Source organism: Bemisia tabaci, chromosome 6 (assembly GCF_918797505.1).
Source record: "Bemisia tabaci chromosome 6, PGI_BMITA_v3".
In the NCBI taxonomy this organism is placed as follows: Eukaryota; Metazoa; Arthropoda; class Insecta; order Hemiptera; family Aleyrodidae; genus Bemisia; species Bemisia tabaci.
This window is the reverse complement of record NC_092798.1, coordinates 46,413,841-46,429,085: the sequence shown is the minus strand read 5'-3', so window position 1 is coordinate 46,429,085 and position 15,245 is coordinate 46,413,841. Positions and strand designations below refer to the sequence as shown.

At 40.7% G+C, this 15,245-nt stretch overlaps 1 protein-coding gene across 6 annotated transcripts in view; it reads left to right on the top strand.

The window, feature by feature from the left end:
* Positions 1 to 7,938: 7,938 nt before the first annotated feature.
* The window catches only part of LOC140224856 (uncharacterized), a 514,095-nt gene continuing 506,788 nt past the window's right edge, over positions 7,939 to 15,245 (top strand). For all 6 annotated transcript variants that reach the window (XM_072301692.1, XM_072301695.1, XM_072301691.1 and 3 more), the window contains exon 1: positions 7,939 to 8,436. In XM_072301692.1, the coding sequence (XP_072157793.1) occupies positions 8,296 to 8,436 (141 nt within the window). In that variant the 5' untranslated portion in view covers positions 7,939 to 8,295. The remainder of the gene's footprint in view (positions 8,437 to 15,245) is intronic.

Here is a 15,245-nt window from a genome sequence, read left to right as displayed (position 1 = left end):
GGCTATCTCCGTTTTCTTTCGTATAGCTCTCCTCCCACCGACCTCAAAGAAGGAAGTTCGGGTCGCATCGTCGTTCGTCAGTTCGTCACTCGCCACCCACATTCCTTCGCAATCCCTCGGCTGCTCCGCTTCACAGCCTCTTGATATCCTGGCATCTTCTTCTCTGCGGCTTGACTAACCCTGACTTATTAACTGCAGTATTGCGTATTGCTATGAACACGTATTGTTACAGACATTTTATTCATCATTATTAAATAGATTATTAAATAGATTCAACTAATTGCCCCGATTCCAATTAAAGCTACTGCACCACCATTGCTAGCTGTGGAGGGCGCCCGTAGGGCGCCCGGAGCAGCTAGTATTCCATTAATTTAAATGATTTCTTGATGATACGTGATAAAGCAAGCTGAATTTGTTGAACCTCTTGAAAGCCAGGCGAATCATAAGTGCTTTATGACAGCTGACATTCAGTGGCGTGGCGTGCTTTGCGATATATCGATTGATCTGTCATTTAAGCCTATGGAAAAGGATCGATGAACAGGGTGTTCGCAGCGAACACCTTTATAATCGATTCTTTACCATAGGTTTCAATGGCATAACAATCGATACATCGCAATTCACGCCACGCCACTGCTGACATTATAAGAACATTCAACCTGAGTTCAAATCGCATCGGGCAATTGCAATTGCGGATTTTCCAGTAATAATTGATGATGATCGGTCAATCGGACTGACTACTAGTAAGACTAATGGACGTTCGCTATAACATGTATTTTTTCGAAGATGTTCTTACATCGCGCTCCTTAATATGTTTGTTGCGCATACGGCGAAATTGAGGGCGAACTTCAAATGAATGATGTTTGGCCAATAGGTTACCGTCTCTTGGCTTTATCAAAGTTTGTGAAGCGAGGTACGTGTTTTTTTCGAATCATTAGCAATTTGAAAATTAATGAAATGGTTTCATTTTTCTATGAAATAAAACATGCAAATAGGGACTTTAGGGGTTTTCTTTCGAATCTTTTTATTCGATGCTTACTTATAGTTAATACACATTTTAAGGTAAAATAAAAAAATTCGCTTCACTTTCAATGCTTATCATCCTTCCAAAAGTTCAGTTCAATCTAATCACTTAGTTAATCCAATTCTACCTATGTAAATTGGTTGGCAGAAGCCTTCGCTATCTTCAGGCTCCATTTTTTTTATAGGGCCTCTTCTATTGGGGCTACATTTTACAATTAGGACCTACAAATTCCGGGTAGGATTAGAAGCAACACATGAAACACTGGTTTTCCACACACATGCGCACTGGTAAAAAAAAAAAAGTAGCTTGGATTTAGAGTCCAGACTCTTGCAAACGATGACAAGAAAAAATATTCTTGATTCAATCGGATTTTTGCTTGAATCAAAAGGAAATCCGGTTAAATTAAGAGACTTGGTTCTTGATTTAAGCAAAAATCCGATCGAATTAAGAGTATTTTTTCTTGTCAATGTTTTGAAGAGTCTGAACTCTAGATCCAGGCGACTTTTTTTTCCAGTGCGTCTTTTCACGGATGATCCAGAAATGATAGTTTCTAATGGGCCTGTTGCAAACTATTCAGCTAGAGTAAAAAGAAGAGTTGGTTCAGATAGCAAATTACTCAAAAATCACGATGAGCGCATCGGGAAAGTTTGAAAGACCTTCCGAACTTCACGATCTACGTAAAAAATACGCGTTATTCTAAACTGAGCAAACTAATACAAGCGTGAAGAACCTGTGCGCCGCGCCGCGCCGCACAGTGTGTCAAAACCCCAATCTATCTGCTCAAAACCCCCCTCATATCAAGTCGACAAATGGTGTTATTTATGGTCAGAGTGGGTCCACAGGCACCCACTCGTTACGTATCTATCGTGGTTATCACCAAAATAAATATTTTGGTCTCTAAAGTGATAGGGATTGCGGCCGGTAAACGTCCCACCTCAATCTCGCCATCAGGATTCAGGAGTGGTGCCACTGTATTGCTTTTTTTTAGAGTACTTCGTGGCGAAAAAGTGTCATTTCTGGATGAAATAAGATGTCAAAGGCCAGAGAAAGGAAATATGACCGTCGATTTCTCCAAAATCATTATTTAAGGAGATTCGATGGACGCCATATTTTGTGTCAGAACGGCATGCGATGCGATATATCGCATCAATTTGTTCCATTTTTTCAGCTACTCCTCATTTTCCTGCAATTTTGAGATCGCAATTCTGTTGTCAGGAGACTAAATCACTCACTAACCAATTTTAACAAAGAAATTCAACGTAATAAAGGCGTGGTTTTTTTTAGAGAGAAATCATCGCATTCGATAATGATATCGAAACTGCACTTGAATGCGATATTTTCTCTCCGAAAAAACCACCCTGGTAAAAATGGCAAGTGCTCAGATCAGTAGCACTTGCCTTTGGAACAGACCTAAGCACTGATGTCAGTGCTGCCGGGCGCTGATCTGCTACCTCAGTGTTAGGTCTGTTCCAAAGGCAAGTGCCTCTGATGTAAGTGGCACTGACCTAAGTGTCTCAGACGTAAGCGGAGTGGAAACTCCCAGAAATACTGTACAGGCAAAAATTTCGTTAATTACCGATCTGCCAGGTACGTTAAGTCACTATTTGACGATCAGGGAGGGCTGCTGTGAGTTTTCAATCCCAAGCAAGTATCACAATCTTCAGGGGACATCGCTCGTTCCCATGCGGTCTCCAATCTAAGTACTAACTACGCCCGACGTAACTTAACTTCGGTGATCGTCCTAGCGATTGAACCACTACACTACCTGCGCGTGTACGTGTTAGGGGCGTAATTTTACCATTTCAGGGCCCCCATTGGGGTAATTTTGCCAGCAAATGATGATTTTGTCTTTGAATGTGAATCCGATACTTAATTTTTCTATTATTCTTTTTTAATCAATCAACATGTAAATGAAGTTTTGTAAGTTACGTTTCTTTGAAAAAAAAATGGATCGCACTAAAATTCAAAATTAAAGCTAATGATGCAAAAAAAAATAATGAAAGTTGAAATTATACAAAAAATATAAATTAGCAGATACAAAAATTGAAAGTAAAGGAGTAAAAAAGTTAGAAAAGAATTGAAAATAAAGTAGGAAAATTTTAAAAAAAATTGAGACTGAAACATTTTAAAAACAGTTAAAACTGAAAAAAATTAAAACCAAATTTAAAACTATTTTTTTTTATAAAAAAATAATAATGCTTAAATAAATATATCTAAATACATATTTTAGCGGTGATAATATTTTTATCGATCTCATTTTTTGTTGTGTTTTAATTATTTAAGTGCCATCTTAAACGAAGAGGGTAAAACAAATTATTCAAGAGTGTGGCTACTTAAACTAGTTTTCCTTCCCTCTTAGAAAATCCCACCTTCTACAAAATATGCCTCTCTGAAAGATAAAGTTTGTGGTCCCCGTGTCCCGAGGAAATATTCCCCCACGAAAATGAAATAGGGTGGGGGAAGGGGGAGCCATCTCTACTTTTTGGGAGTGAGTGCGGTTCGATTAAGATTGATGTCAGAGACTTACCCTCTGAACCAAGTCCTGACCTCAGTCCCGCTTACCTCAGAGACATCTCTGCACTTAGGTAAGTCTTTCTCCCGACGTCAGTGCCTCTTACCTCAGTGCTGACTTCTTGGGTAAGTGCTTTAACACTTACGTCAGAGAAAACTGAACTGACCTCAGAGCAAATTGCACTGACCTCAGTGGAAAATTCACTGACCTAACACTTGCCATTTTTACCAGGGCACGCCTTTATTACGTTGAATTTCTTGGTTAACATGGGTAAGCGAGTGCTTTAGTCTCCAGACAACAGAATTTTGATCTCAAAATTGGAAAAAAATGACGAGTAGCTGAAAAAATGGAACCATTTGATGCGATATATCGCATGCCGTTCTGACACAAAATATGGCGTCCATCGAATCACCTGCAGTGTACAAGACCGTTTACTTTTCCTGGCTTTAGTAGAGCCGCAAAAGTGACGATCGAACCATACGGAACGGCATGAAACTCATATGAGAGTTTTCAGAAAACTATCCAGATGTGATATGCCTATCTTTAGTTTTACTGCAACCTTCCGCAACCTTGAAAATGAGAGTACATTATGTTCGGCGATTCCTGGTGTAAAAGCGTGCGGGCGGCGTTATGCGATCCCCCCCTCTTACAGGCTGTCACAGGTCAATTGGACTGCACTTTGCAATTTGGAACTATAAATTCTGGCCCGGTGTAAAAACAACGTATGTGCCATTAGTTTCCCTACGCACATAAGTGTTTTTTCAGATGAGCCAGAATTTATAGTTCCAAATTGCAAAATGCAGTCCAATTGAGACGGAACGGAGGCAGTTCATGCTAGTCAGTGCCAGTCAGTGCCAGCGCATGGATCCAAGAAATTTTTGAGTCTGAAAATAATATAGTGTTTCATGCAATATTTGCGTTGAGGGGGAGTGCTCCTTCCCTTTTTTACTAGAATTGCAAAACTCAGGTATATTAACATTAATACAGGGTGGCCCAGACCTACCGTACCAGGCCTTTTTTTCGGTTAATTTGGATCGTACGAAGTCCAGGGTCGCGGGGATGAATAGGGAATCGACCCCCAAGGAATCCGAATTTCATGGTTCCAGAGCCCCCTGGACCCCCTTGGGAGATAAAGAGGGGGTCCGTAATTCAAAAGTCAGGGTTTATGTCAACATTTTGAAATTATTTCATCTTAATCAGAACGTACGGAAATTTTTAACTTAAATCGACACCAAGAAATCCAAAATCGGCCCATCCGTTTCCAAAATACCGACCCCTAAAGGTGGGGGACAGAGCCCCCTTTCAAAAAAATTCAAGTTCGTAAAATTGACGTGGATACTCGGAAAAAATATGTATTCATGGGTAATCGACCTCAAGGAATCCAAATTTGAGGGTCCCGTTGTCCTCAGAGACTTTTCTGATGGGGCACTGGGGTAACCTCCACACTGGTCAAATTTAAAAGTTCAGAGTCCCCCTGTGCCCCATTAGAAAAGTCTCTGAGGTCAACGGGACCCTTAAAGGACTCCTTGGGATCGATTACCCATGAATACACATTTTTGCCGAGTCTCCACGTCAATTTTACGAACTTGAATTTTTTTGAAAGGGGGCTCTATCCCCCACCTTTAGGGGTCGGTATTTTGGAAACGGATGGGCCGATTTTGGATTTCATGGTGTCGACTTAAGTTAAAAATTTCCGTACGTTCTGATTCCGATGAAATAATTTCAAAATGTTGACATAAACCCTGACTTTTGAAGTACGGACCCCCCCTTTATCTCCCAAGGGGATCCAGGGGGGCTCTGGGACCATGAAATTCGGAATCCTCGGGGGTCGATTCCCTATTTATCCCCGCGATCCTGGACTTCGTGCGATCCAAAATGAACCGAAAAAAATGCCTGGTACGGTAAGTCTGGGCCACCCTGTATATAACTATACTTTTTCCTTCATTCATGTGATTCCTGCAAATCCTCACATTCTTAGTGTTTTCACTTTTCATTACTGAAGAAGAATTAAAAATGTTAAAAAAGTTAATAATATTGATTACAGGAAAATTGGAAGAATGCTCTTTTATCGTTACAATGAATTCAATGAACGTTTATAGTTGAGGACATTATCTTAAAATTACACCATACATAATATGGATTTTCAAAATTTTCCGGGGGAGGGACTCAGAAAAATAATTATCATCCTTGGAACCTCGAGCTAGGCCGACACTCCCCCAAACAACTCGGAATATGTGATGCCTTACTTTCAGAGTTTTGAGATGCTCCTATAATTAAAATCAGCGTGCAGTCGAACATGATTATCCTCTGGACTCGTTGAAAATTATGAGGAGGCTGAATTTGAACCGTATACTGATTCAAGATTGGAATCAGGATTTACCAGAATGCTGCCATGCGAAATAGAGGAAAGCCGTATGAGGCTTTCGAACGTTATTAAAGAACCTCCCAAAAAAGGGCCTTTTTGGCCCCTTTTCTGAAACTCGGGATTTCATTCAAATGCGGCCGAAACGAAACCTTATGAAGACCTAAGACTCCAGTAAAAATTATAGCTTGAGTATACGTTTGGTTTTGAGATAACATCGTTGCAAAATTTGCATATTTAAGCTTTAAGACTATTCATATTTTCAAATATTATCATCCGAAAACCAACATCAGAGTGAACTTTACAATCTAAAACAAAGCGTAAATAAAGCATAATGATAAAAAAAGCCTCCATTAAAAGTTTTCATCCCTCATCAGACATCAGCCCTCGACATTTTTCCTGGATATATGTATGACAACCCATTGAACGTCCTCTTTAACTAGCAATAAATAATAATTTCGAGAGTTTAAAGTTGTTTAGCTTGGCATCGCTGTAATCACCACCTATCAAAGTATCCCTGTTTAAATACAAACATAGAGCTACAAATGACACATTTGGTAGATTTCATGCTTCAAATTCTGAAGAAAGATCCACGAAAGTCGCTTTTTAAAAACGTAGAACTTAGAAATATAAACATTATTAAAGAGCAAATGTATAAACTTAGCAACGCTGTATCAATAAATCTATACTTACGCTCGCGTAAGGCCTATATGGAAGACACTTTATCATATTACAAAGTTACATCTAAACACCATACTCAGATCTTTTGGCGATCAATAAGTTCCTTTTTTTCATTGAGAAACTTACAAAAGTGAGCAATTTTTATAGGTCTTCGAAGTCAACTATGCAAAGTTGTATCAAGAGAATCAGCAGTATTACCGTATCAATAGGAATAATGGATTTAAAGATAAGACTGACTGCAGGTAAAATGTCACAAAATAACATGGAGTTGTTTTTTAAAGTAAGATACTTGAAAATATGCGAATTTTTAAAGCTTAAATATGCAAAACTTTGCAACGCTGTATCTTGGAAACCAGACGTATACTCAAGCTAAAATTTTTACTGGAGGCTTGTATCATCAAAAAGTTTCATTTTAGCCGCATACGAATGAAATCCCCGAGTTTCAAAAAAGGGGCCACTTTTTGGGAGGGCTCTTTCCCTTGATGAAATACGAATTTTCGAAGAAATCTGTGAATATTTCTCCTCCCGTTTTTCAGAGATCTACGCAATCAGATCTAAATTATCCAAACATTTCAAACAGAATAATGAAAAAATTCTCATGATACACCCATAGGCGTAGCTAGGGGGTCCTGGGGGGGCCTGCCCCCCCCCCCCAGAAAAACGGGATCCTCCATTCCTCACCCCCCCCCCCGCTCTCTTCACCACGAGAGGTGGTCCCATGCCCCCCCCCCCCCCAGAGAAATTTCCCAGCTACGGCCCCTGGATGCACTCGACTAATTTATGCACCGAGGAGACGGTGTTTCCTCCGACCGGACCGAGGTTTCCTCTCTCAGCAGAAAAAAGTGCCGCAGGTCGGTACTTTATCATAAATTAATTTATTTTTTGAAGAAACCTCCAGCAACGATAACAATGTGTGTACACGTCTTAGATCTAATTCAATTATTTTGAATGAGATGTAAGTGTGAAAAAATAGTGTGACATCTAATGAGCAAGAGAAGGGAGGTAAGTACATTTTGATTTGGATTAGTTAACAGGAGTAACTTAAAAGGAAGACTTGAACGGCAGGAAATAAATTATAATATAATAGAGGATTTGTGTTTGTATAAAGTGCACAAGTCATTTACTTCGAGAGAGACCCCACAAGATTATTCGAAAAATCTGGCAACATTGTTTATGGTGTGATCACAGAACAGATAAGGTGCGAGCAAATCGTCAAAATTCGGAAGCCGGCCGGAGGCTGGCTCGCGAGCCCTCTGCTGGCGGGAAAGCTACCCTCCTGCAAAACTGATCACTGTTACGGCCGCTCGAGGTTGAGAACGAGTCTGTCCTTGAAAAGATTCGGCCAGCGTCGCTCACTGGAGTCGCATTCGGTGATCGTCTCGGGTCGCGTACGCGTCGGCCGCCTTGGCTCCTCTGCAACCCTCCGAAATTATTAGAGTTTCCTTTGAGTTTTCTTCTCATTTGTCGGTAATTAAGTCTCGTGTGTTTCTTTATGAAGTGTGTCGATAATCTGTGCCGTGTTTAACGCTTCTGTTTCTTGAATTCATTCACAACGTCTCGAAGTTTTCGTCGGTACACGCGTTCGGAAGTTCGGAACTGCATCGCGCGATTCGCCTTCCGTCTCGTCATGTTTTTCATTTTGATCGCATCGTTTTGTATTTCGTCGTGCAATTAAATCGTGCGGAAATTCGGTTTGTCGTGGTGTGATTTCGTTCGGAGATGTGGACATTTCGCGTCGGTTTCCCCGGTCAAAGCGAAGCTTTTCAACTTCACGCAGAACTGAATCTTGTGATGGGCTCTCTCGATGGGAAATTTTGGCTACTACTGCTTCTGTTTATCACGGTTTGGTCTGTGATCGAGGTTTGAGATAATTTACTTACTTCTGATTTAAATTCTGCCCAACTAAGGTGTAAATATGTATTACTTGTCATGTGATCTACCCTTGTGATTTTCCTGTTTCTTTCTCTCTTCAGTCATTCCTCTTCTTTCATACTCACAAGCCACTGAAAGGAAATTTTGCCAAGTTTTTAAATGGAGAGGCTTGGAGGACAAAGCGCACAGAAATTTTTTGAATTTTTTCTATTCCAAGAAATATGTGTTTCTAGTTTCAAAATTTCGTGGGGCCTAATGGCGGAAAGGAAGTTCAAACTCACTTTCTGATGCTTTAAAGTTGGATTTTAGTTGTGAATTTTCTAAGAATATGCCTACTCTCAAATTAGATTTAGATGAATTTATGAATATCTCAATTTTTTCAAAAACTGTACTGAATGAGCCTTTGCCTCCAAGCCCTTCCATGAATATTTTTGTACCCTCTCATTTCAGGTTGCCAATATAGACTCACCATGCTACCTTTCCCTCATCTGAGAATTCCTAGGTTGTTCGATGAAAATAATATGAATTTTTCATTGACATTGTGTCTTACATTTGTACCTTCAGACGATCATTTCGGGCAAGTTTTGTCCGCTTTGAAAAGAGTAGGAAATATGTTGATTGGAGAGAAATCGACACTCCTTTTTGGTTTTTTTTCCAGTCGGAAATGAAATTGCTATTTTTTCGAAATGTCTAAGTTTTTTATGTTATTGCAGCCTCTCCTTATGTTACTTCATTGGTTGACTAAATCGTTCATTATTACTTGAGGGCTCCACGTATGATCAATGTGAGCTAAAAATCTATCGTGGAAGGTTGAGTCGTTGAATTGGGATTTTTTGTTTCAGTCATCTCGAGCTTTCCTTTTATTCCTCATATTTCTTTTTGCATTTTGAAGTGTCTAACTGGAACTTATCATTTCAACCCAATCGTACAAGCCCTTGCTTGCTGCCCCCCCCCCCCCCCCACACTTTCCTTTCGCAGTTTGCAAGGGATTACTTTACCAAGATAGAAAATCCCGTGTAAAATTTGAGCAATTTCATTGAAACAGAGAAGTTTCGCTACAGTTTTATTAATTCAAAAATGCTGCTCAGTGTGAGAATACAGTTCTGTGAAATGTTTCCACGTCGTTAGTTGAAAATTGAGACTAAATCTTGAACTCAATAAGTATCCTCTAAATGATCCTAATTTAGTATTTTCGAAAGTTGGAAGCCTTTCAACCCCTCTTGCCAAAGTTTCAAAAGCTGCTGCAGTGTTGTTTTGATTTTTCTGTCCTATTGCACTTGGGGCGCTATTTCCGGTTTTCCTAACGCCGAGCCAAATGTGTCGATTGTTGTTCTTTTCAATCTCTCAATTGAACTACATTTTGCCATTCGGAACTATCATTTCTAGCAATGTCTAAGAACAACGTATGGGCCATTACTTTCCCTATGCACTTACGTGTTTTTCCAGATGAGCCTGAAATTGTATATCCTAATTGCATTAAGAAGTCCAATTCGTCGGTCTTTTGACCAAAAAGTGTAACTGAATTTCCACGTGAGCCCTGTTTCACATGAAAATCCATACTCTCCGGGGCTCACTCGAAAATCTCGGATCGTCCTTACGTCAGAGGAGCGGCGAGTTCTCCCGCCTTTTTTCCCTCTCGCTTATCTTGTGCTTGCCGGGCGATTTTCTCCCGCCCGATTCCAACACGCTGTGGGGTCTCTCCCCTTCCCCCTGTGGTTTGCCTGAAGTGAATGAGTGAAGCAAAACGGGCAAGATAAGAAATCGGCGACGAAAACTGACGCCTTGGAACCGGATGCGGGCCCTCACGGCTTGTGTCTCCTGTCTGGTTTTTCGGGCAGAGAACCCTTTTTCTCAGAATCCTGAAGCCGCATGGAACGATTTCAGTCGATTTTCTGCTTTTCAACTTTATCACTTATTGCTCTTCTAGAATCTGAGTTTTCTTCATAGCAGGTGCAGGTGGTCTGCACGATCGAGGCTTCTTCAGTCAAACCCTCGCTTTCTCTCTCTCTCTCTCCCTCCCCCCTTCCTCCCGTCTACTGTGATAGTTATTATCTCGGAAACTTAGAGAAGAACGCAAGGAGCGCCCCCCTCCGCCCCTTCTGATGGATTGTCATGACCGGCGTGAATATAAAGACAGGAAAAATCATGAGATGGTTTCTATAAGCATTGGTAGAGCAAAACCTTAGGTTTTTTATTTACTTATTATTACTTACCTGTTTTTCATTTTTAAATCTTATTTTTTGAGTGTCCTCTTTCGTCGACTAGGCTCATCAGGTGAAATTGGAGAGAGAAAAAGAAGGATAGATGAAGGGGGGGGGGGGGTTCTTTTTACTCCCTTGTCCCAGCCTAAATGACTCCCTAGAAAATTTCGAGTTGTTGTAACTTTTAAATCATGTTGAAATTGATGATTCTAAGGTTGAGGGACACCTTTTGCCCTGCCCGTTTGAATAATTATAACTTGCTGTTACAAGGAAAAGTAACTTTTGTCAGAAACATTTGTCCATATCCAAGGAGATAAGGCCACACGAAATATATCTCAATCAGATTATTGATTCTCTAACTTCATATCGGTGCATCAAAACTGCCGTGCTAAGGACTAACGTCGCATGATAATTCGAGAGTTGCCAAATTTCCCCGAATAAAACATGGATTTTTGAAGGACGTTATGCATATTTTTCCTTGAAATTTTCAGATATTTTAGAGTAAATTGCGAACAAAATTGTCTGGAAAATTGGAGGAAAAATATTCAGAATTTTCCCAGTGAATTCCGTCTTTTATTGAAGGAAATATGACAACGCCTGAGTGCTCATACGGCGTTCTCCCTAAGTATGGCAGAATCGGAAGAGGATTTTTGTTAGGTCCGAGTGCAAAAGTGATTTTTTGTCAAGGAGAAGGGAGCCAAAGAGTTGGCGGCCTCACCTTTTCCCCTCTCACCCTTTTCCTTTTTCTTGCTTTTACAGGCAGATTTGAGCACGATTTGAGAGTTTCTCTTTTCAATATTTGTCATTCTTTACCTTTCCTATTCACTTTCCTCACTAATAGCAATTTGCACCTCACAAAATTAAATCGTTCTTGACTTTGTTTCTTTCCTTTCATGTTCTTTTATTTTCTTATCTTAGCTTAAGTGTTGTAACTATTTAAAAAAAAAAAAATTATCTTTGAATTACATAATTAATTTAATTAAGTTCTTGCATGTGATAGCGATTTAAGGTGATTCGACGGACGCCATTTTTGTGTCTGAGCGACGTGCGATATATCGCATCGATTCGTTCCATAATTTTAGCTACTTGTTATTTTTTCGAATTTTGAGACAGCACTTTAGTTGTCATGGGACTGAAGAATTCCTGCACCTTTGAAAAAGAAATTCAACTCAATAAAGACGTGGTATTATTAGAGGAAAAATATTACATTCAAGTGCAGTTCCGATATCCGTATCGAATCCGATATTCCTCTAAAAAAAAATCACAACTTTCTTAAGTTAAATTTCCTTGTCAAATTTGGTACGAGAATTTTTCTGTCTCATGACAACTGAAGTGCGATCTCAAAATTTGAAAAAAAAAGACAAGTAGCTGATATTATGAAACGAATCGATGCGATATATCGCAAGCCGCTCTGACACTAAAAATGGCGTCCATCGAATCAGCTTTAGTACTTTTTCTAACTTCAAATTTCGTGAGAATCACAGTGGTGCTACTGATTTTCTCTGAAATCGATTCTTAAGCTCAAAAGAAGCTCTCAAAGTTGAGGCCGTAATGGAGGGGGTATCCCACGCAACGTTGCGAATTCACCTCTACATCCAGCCTTTTCCATTCAAAGATAGAAGCACGTACATTAGTAGAGTTGCCACTTTGTGTGGGGACTCAAAGTCGGCACCACGGCAATCCTGCTGATGCATTTGCTCCCTATCTTTGCATGGAAAATTTGCTTGGATATGGAGGTGGACTCTCATTGTTGCGAGGAGTATCCCCTCCAATACGGACTGAACTTGGACAGTGTTTTAGGCTTCGGAATGGATCTCAGAGAAAACATGTGGCACTATTGTGTTTTTCACGAAATTTTAAGCACAAAAATATGACTTTATTGAGATCAGAAGTGGGTGAATGTTGATCCCTCCCGCGAGGATGTTGTCTTGGAAGGGGGGGGGGGTGGGAAACCGGGACTGAGGGTGACGGGGCATGTAGTTTGTTTGACGGTCGGGCGGGCAGTCGGTCGAACGATTTGTCGATCGCTTTTTTCCCAGAAAAAGCTTTCGAGAGATCGTACGACCTATACTGCCCATCTAACGGTCAAACAAACGGTGATTGCGTGTGGTTTGTTTGACGGTCGGTTGGAAAGTCGGTCGAACGATTTGTCGAAAGTTTTTTCCCCGGAAAAAGCTTTCGATAGACCAGTCGACCTACAGTCCATCTGATGGTCAAACAAACGGTGAGTGCATGTGGTTTGTTGGACGGTCGGGTGGGCAGTCGGTCGAACTTTTTGTCGATCGCTTTTTCCCCGGAAAAAGCTTTCGAGAGATCGTTCGACCTATACTGTCCATCTGACGGTCTGACAAACTGTGAGTGCATGTGGTTTGTTTGACGGTCGGGTGAGCAGTCGGTCGAACTTTTTGTCGATCGCTTTTTCCCCGGAAAAAGCTTTCGAGAGATCGTTTGACTTATACTGTTCATCTGACGGTCTGACAAACTGTGAGTGCATGTGGTTTGTTTGACGGTCGGTTGGAGAGTCGGTCGAACTTTTTGTCGATCGCTTTTTCCCCGGAAAAAGCTTTCGAGAGATCGTTTGACCTATACTGTTCATCTGACGGTCTGACAAACGGTGAGTGCATGTGGTTTGTTTGACGGTCGGGTGTGCAGTCGGTCGAACGATTTGTCGATCGCTTTTTCCCCGGAAAAAGTTTTCGAGAGATCGTTCGACCTATACTGTCCATATGACGGTCTGACAAACCGCGAGGCCTCACCCAGCTCTCGTCGCATCATCAGGTTACGATCAGAAACTCCCATCATTGTATGGTCAGCGATGACTTCATTTTGACGGGAGTGTGCTCGTAACCTGTTGATGCAACGAGCGCTTTTCATGATGGTTAGCTGGGAAGCCGTTTTCATTTTTAATACCATCCACCTTGCGCGGTCAGACCTGCCGTCGTGTGGCAAAGTCTGCGGTCGAACTCCCGCCGACGCTGGCCTGCGGTCGTTGGCGTTGGGCGCATAGCTGTGATTTGCACGCCGGATTCCGTTCCGGACGATCCGGAACGGAATCCGGACCCAACGGAACTTTTCTGGGGCCGAATGCACCTCTCACCCTTTACTAAGGCACCAAATTATACTTTCATAATAACTCTGCATCCGACTTTGTGTCTCGTGGTTTAAGATGTCACACCTGTTTCCTAAAGAAAAAAAGTGACGACTCAATGCGTCACGCGGTAAACGTAGGTTTGCAGTTTCTCGAATTTGTACTTCTGAACGCGAGATGCAATGAACCGATTATTTTCCAAATTACGTAAGCGCCAAAATAGCGAATGCAAGAAAAACAAGAAAAACTGTTTTATTCGCTTTCTTGACAATCTTCGAATTCCAAAAAATGAGTGTTCCTGTAGAAGGCTATTTTGAAATCGGACATGATTGATAACATCAGAGAGAACGAAGAAAAAACAACCCCTTCGTCAAAGGTCATTAACAAAAAGTCAATCAATGCTCGAGAGAAATTCTCTACTTTTGAATGTGGAATAGATCTAATAACGTCCTTACGACTTCCTTTTTCTCTACACTTTTATTTTGTGTCAATCATTTTTCTCATCTTTGACGTAGAGTTAATATTGATTCTTCCATTTGTATTTTGTTTTAAATTATTTTATATGAATTATTTACGTGATTTGGAAAATAATCGGTTCAAATGAGTCCTAAGTTGGATGCAGCTCATGGGAAAAATGGTTTTTTAAAACATTTTATTGAATTCGTCTCCTTATTTAGAGATTGATTTTTACATAATTATGTACAATTTTTTTATTACTGCTACTATTACTACTACTACTTCTACTGCAGCATCTACTACTATTACTTTACTGAGTCTTAATCAGGGCCGCCCAGAAGGGGCAGGGGGGGAGGTGGGCAAACTGGTCTTCTAATCTTGGGGCCCGGGGTCGAAGTGGCTCAAAATTGTGAGGTAAGGTACCGGAGCAATTTGTTCATTCGTCTCTGGACCTTTTGAGTAAGCACAATTTTTGCGTACTAACCAAGTTTGGGTCCTCACTTGCAGTCTTACGAGCCCCTCTGATGCATCTATTCTCCTAATTCTTGGAAGCCATATTCAGCAATTAGATCAAAAAGGTTTGAAATAATTTACATCGAGTAAGTTAAAAAATGCATCTATTTTACCTTCAATTTCAAAAATTCACCGGGGGAGCCTCCCGGACCTTCCCTTTGTTAGGCGGTGGTTGCCCTCACCCATGTTGCCCGTCACTTCAATTTGTCCCGGGTCCCATCTCGTGTTTTGGTGGCCCTGCTTTCCTTACGCTGAGACTCGACCTTCTTTTATCTTACCGGTAGTGGAGAATTTGCAGGTATCAAAAATTTGATAAATTTCACACGAAAGAGGAACCTACTGACCGAACTAAGCACGAGAATACGCTTGGTTTTTAAATTGACCAGTTTTTGGATGAGATATGACTATCAGATGGCCCATGCATCTGCTAAAATTATTGTGTTAAGATGGGAATTGTCGCCTGGCACCGTCACCAAGCGTTAAATTTTTCACTTCTAAATCTCGTTTTCAACAATTTCCCATATAATAATAAATGATAA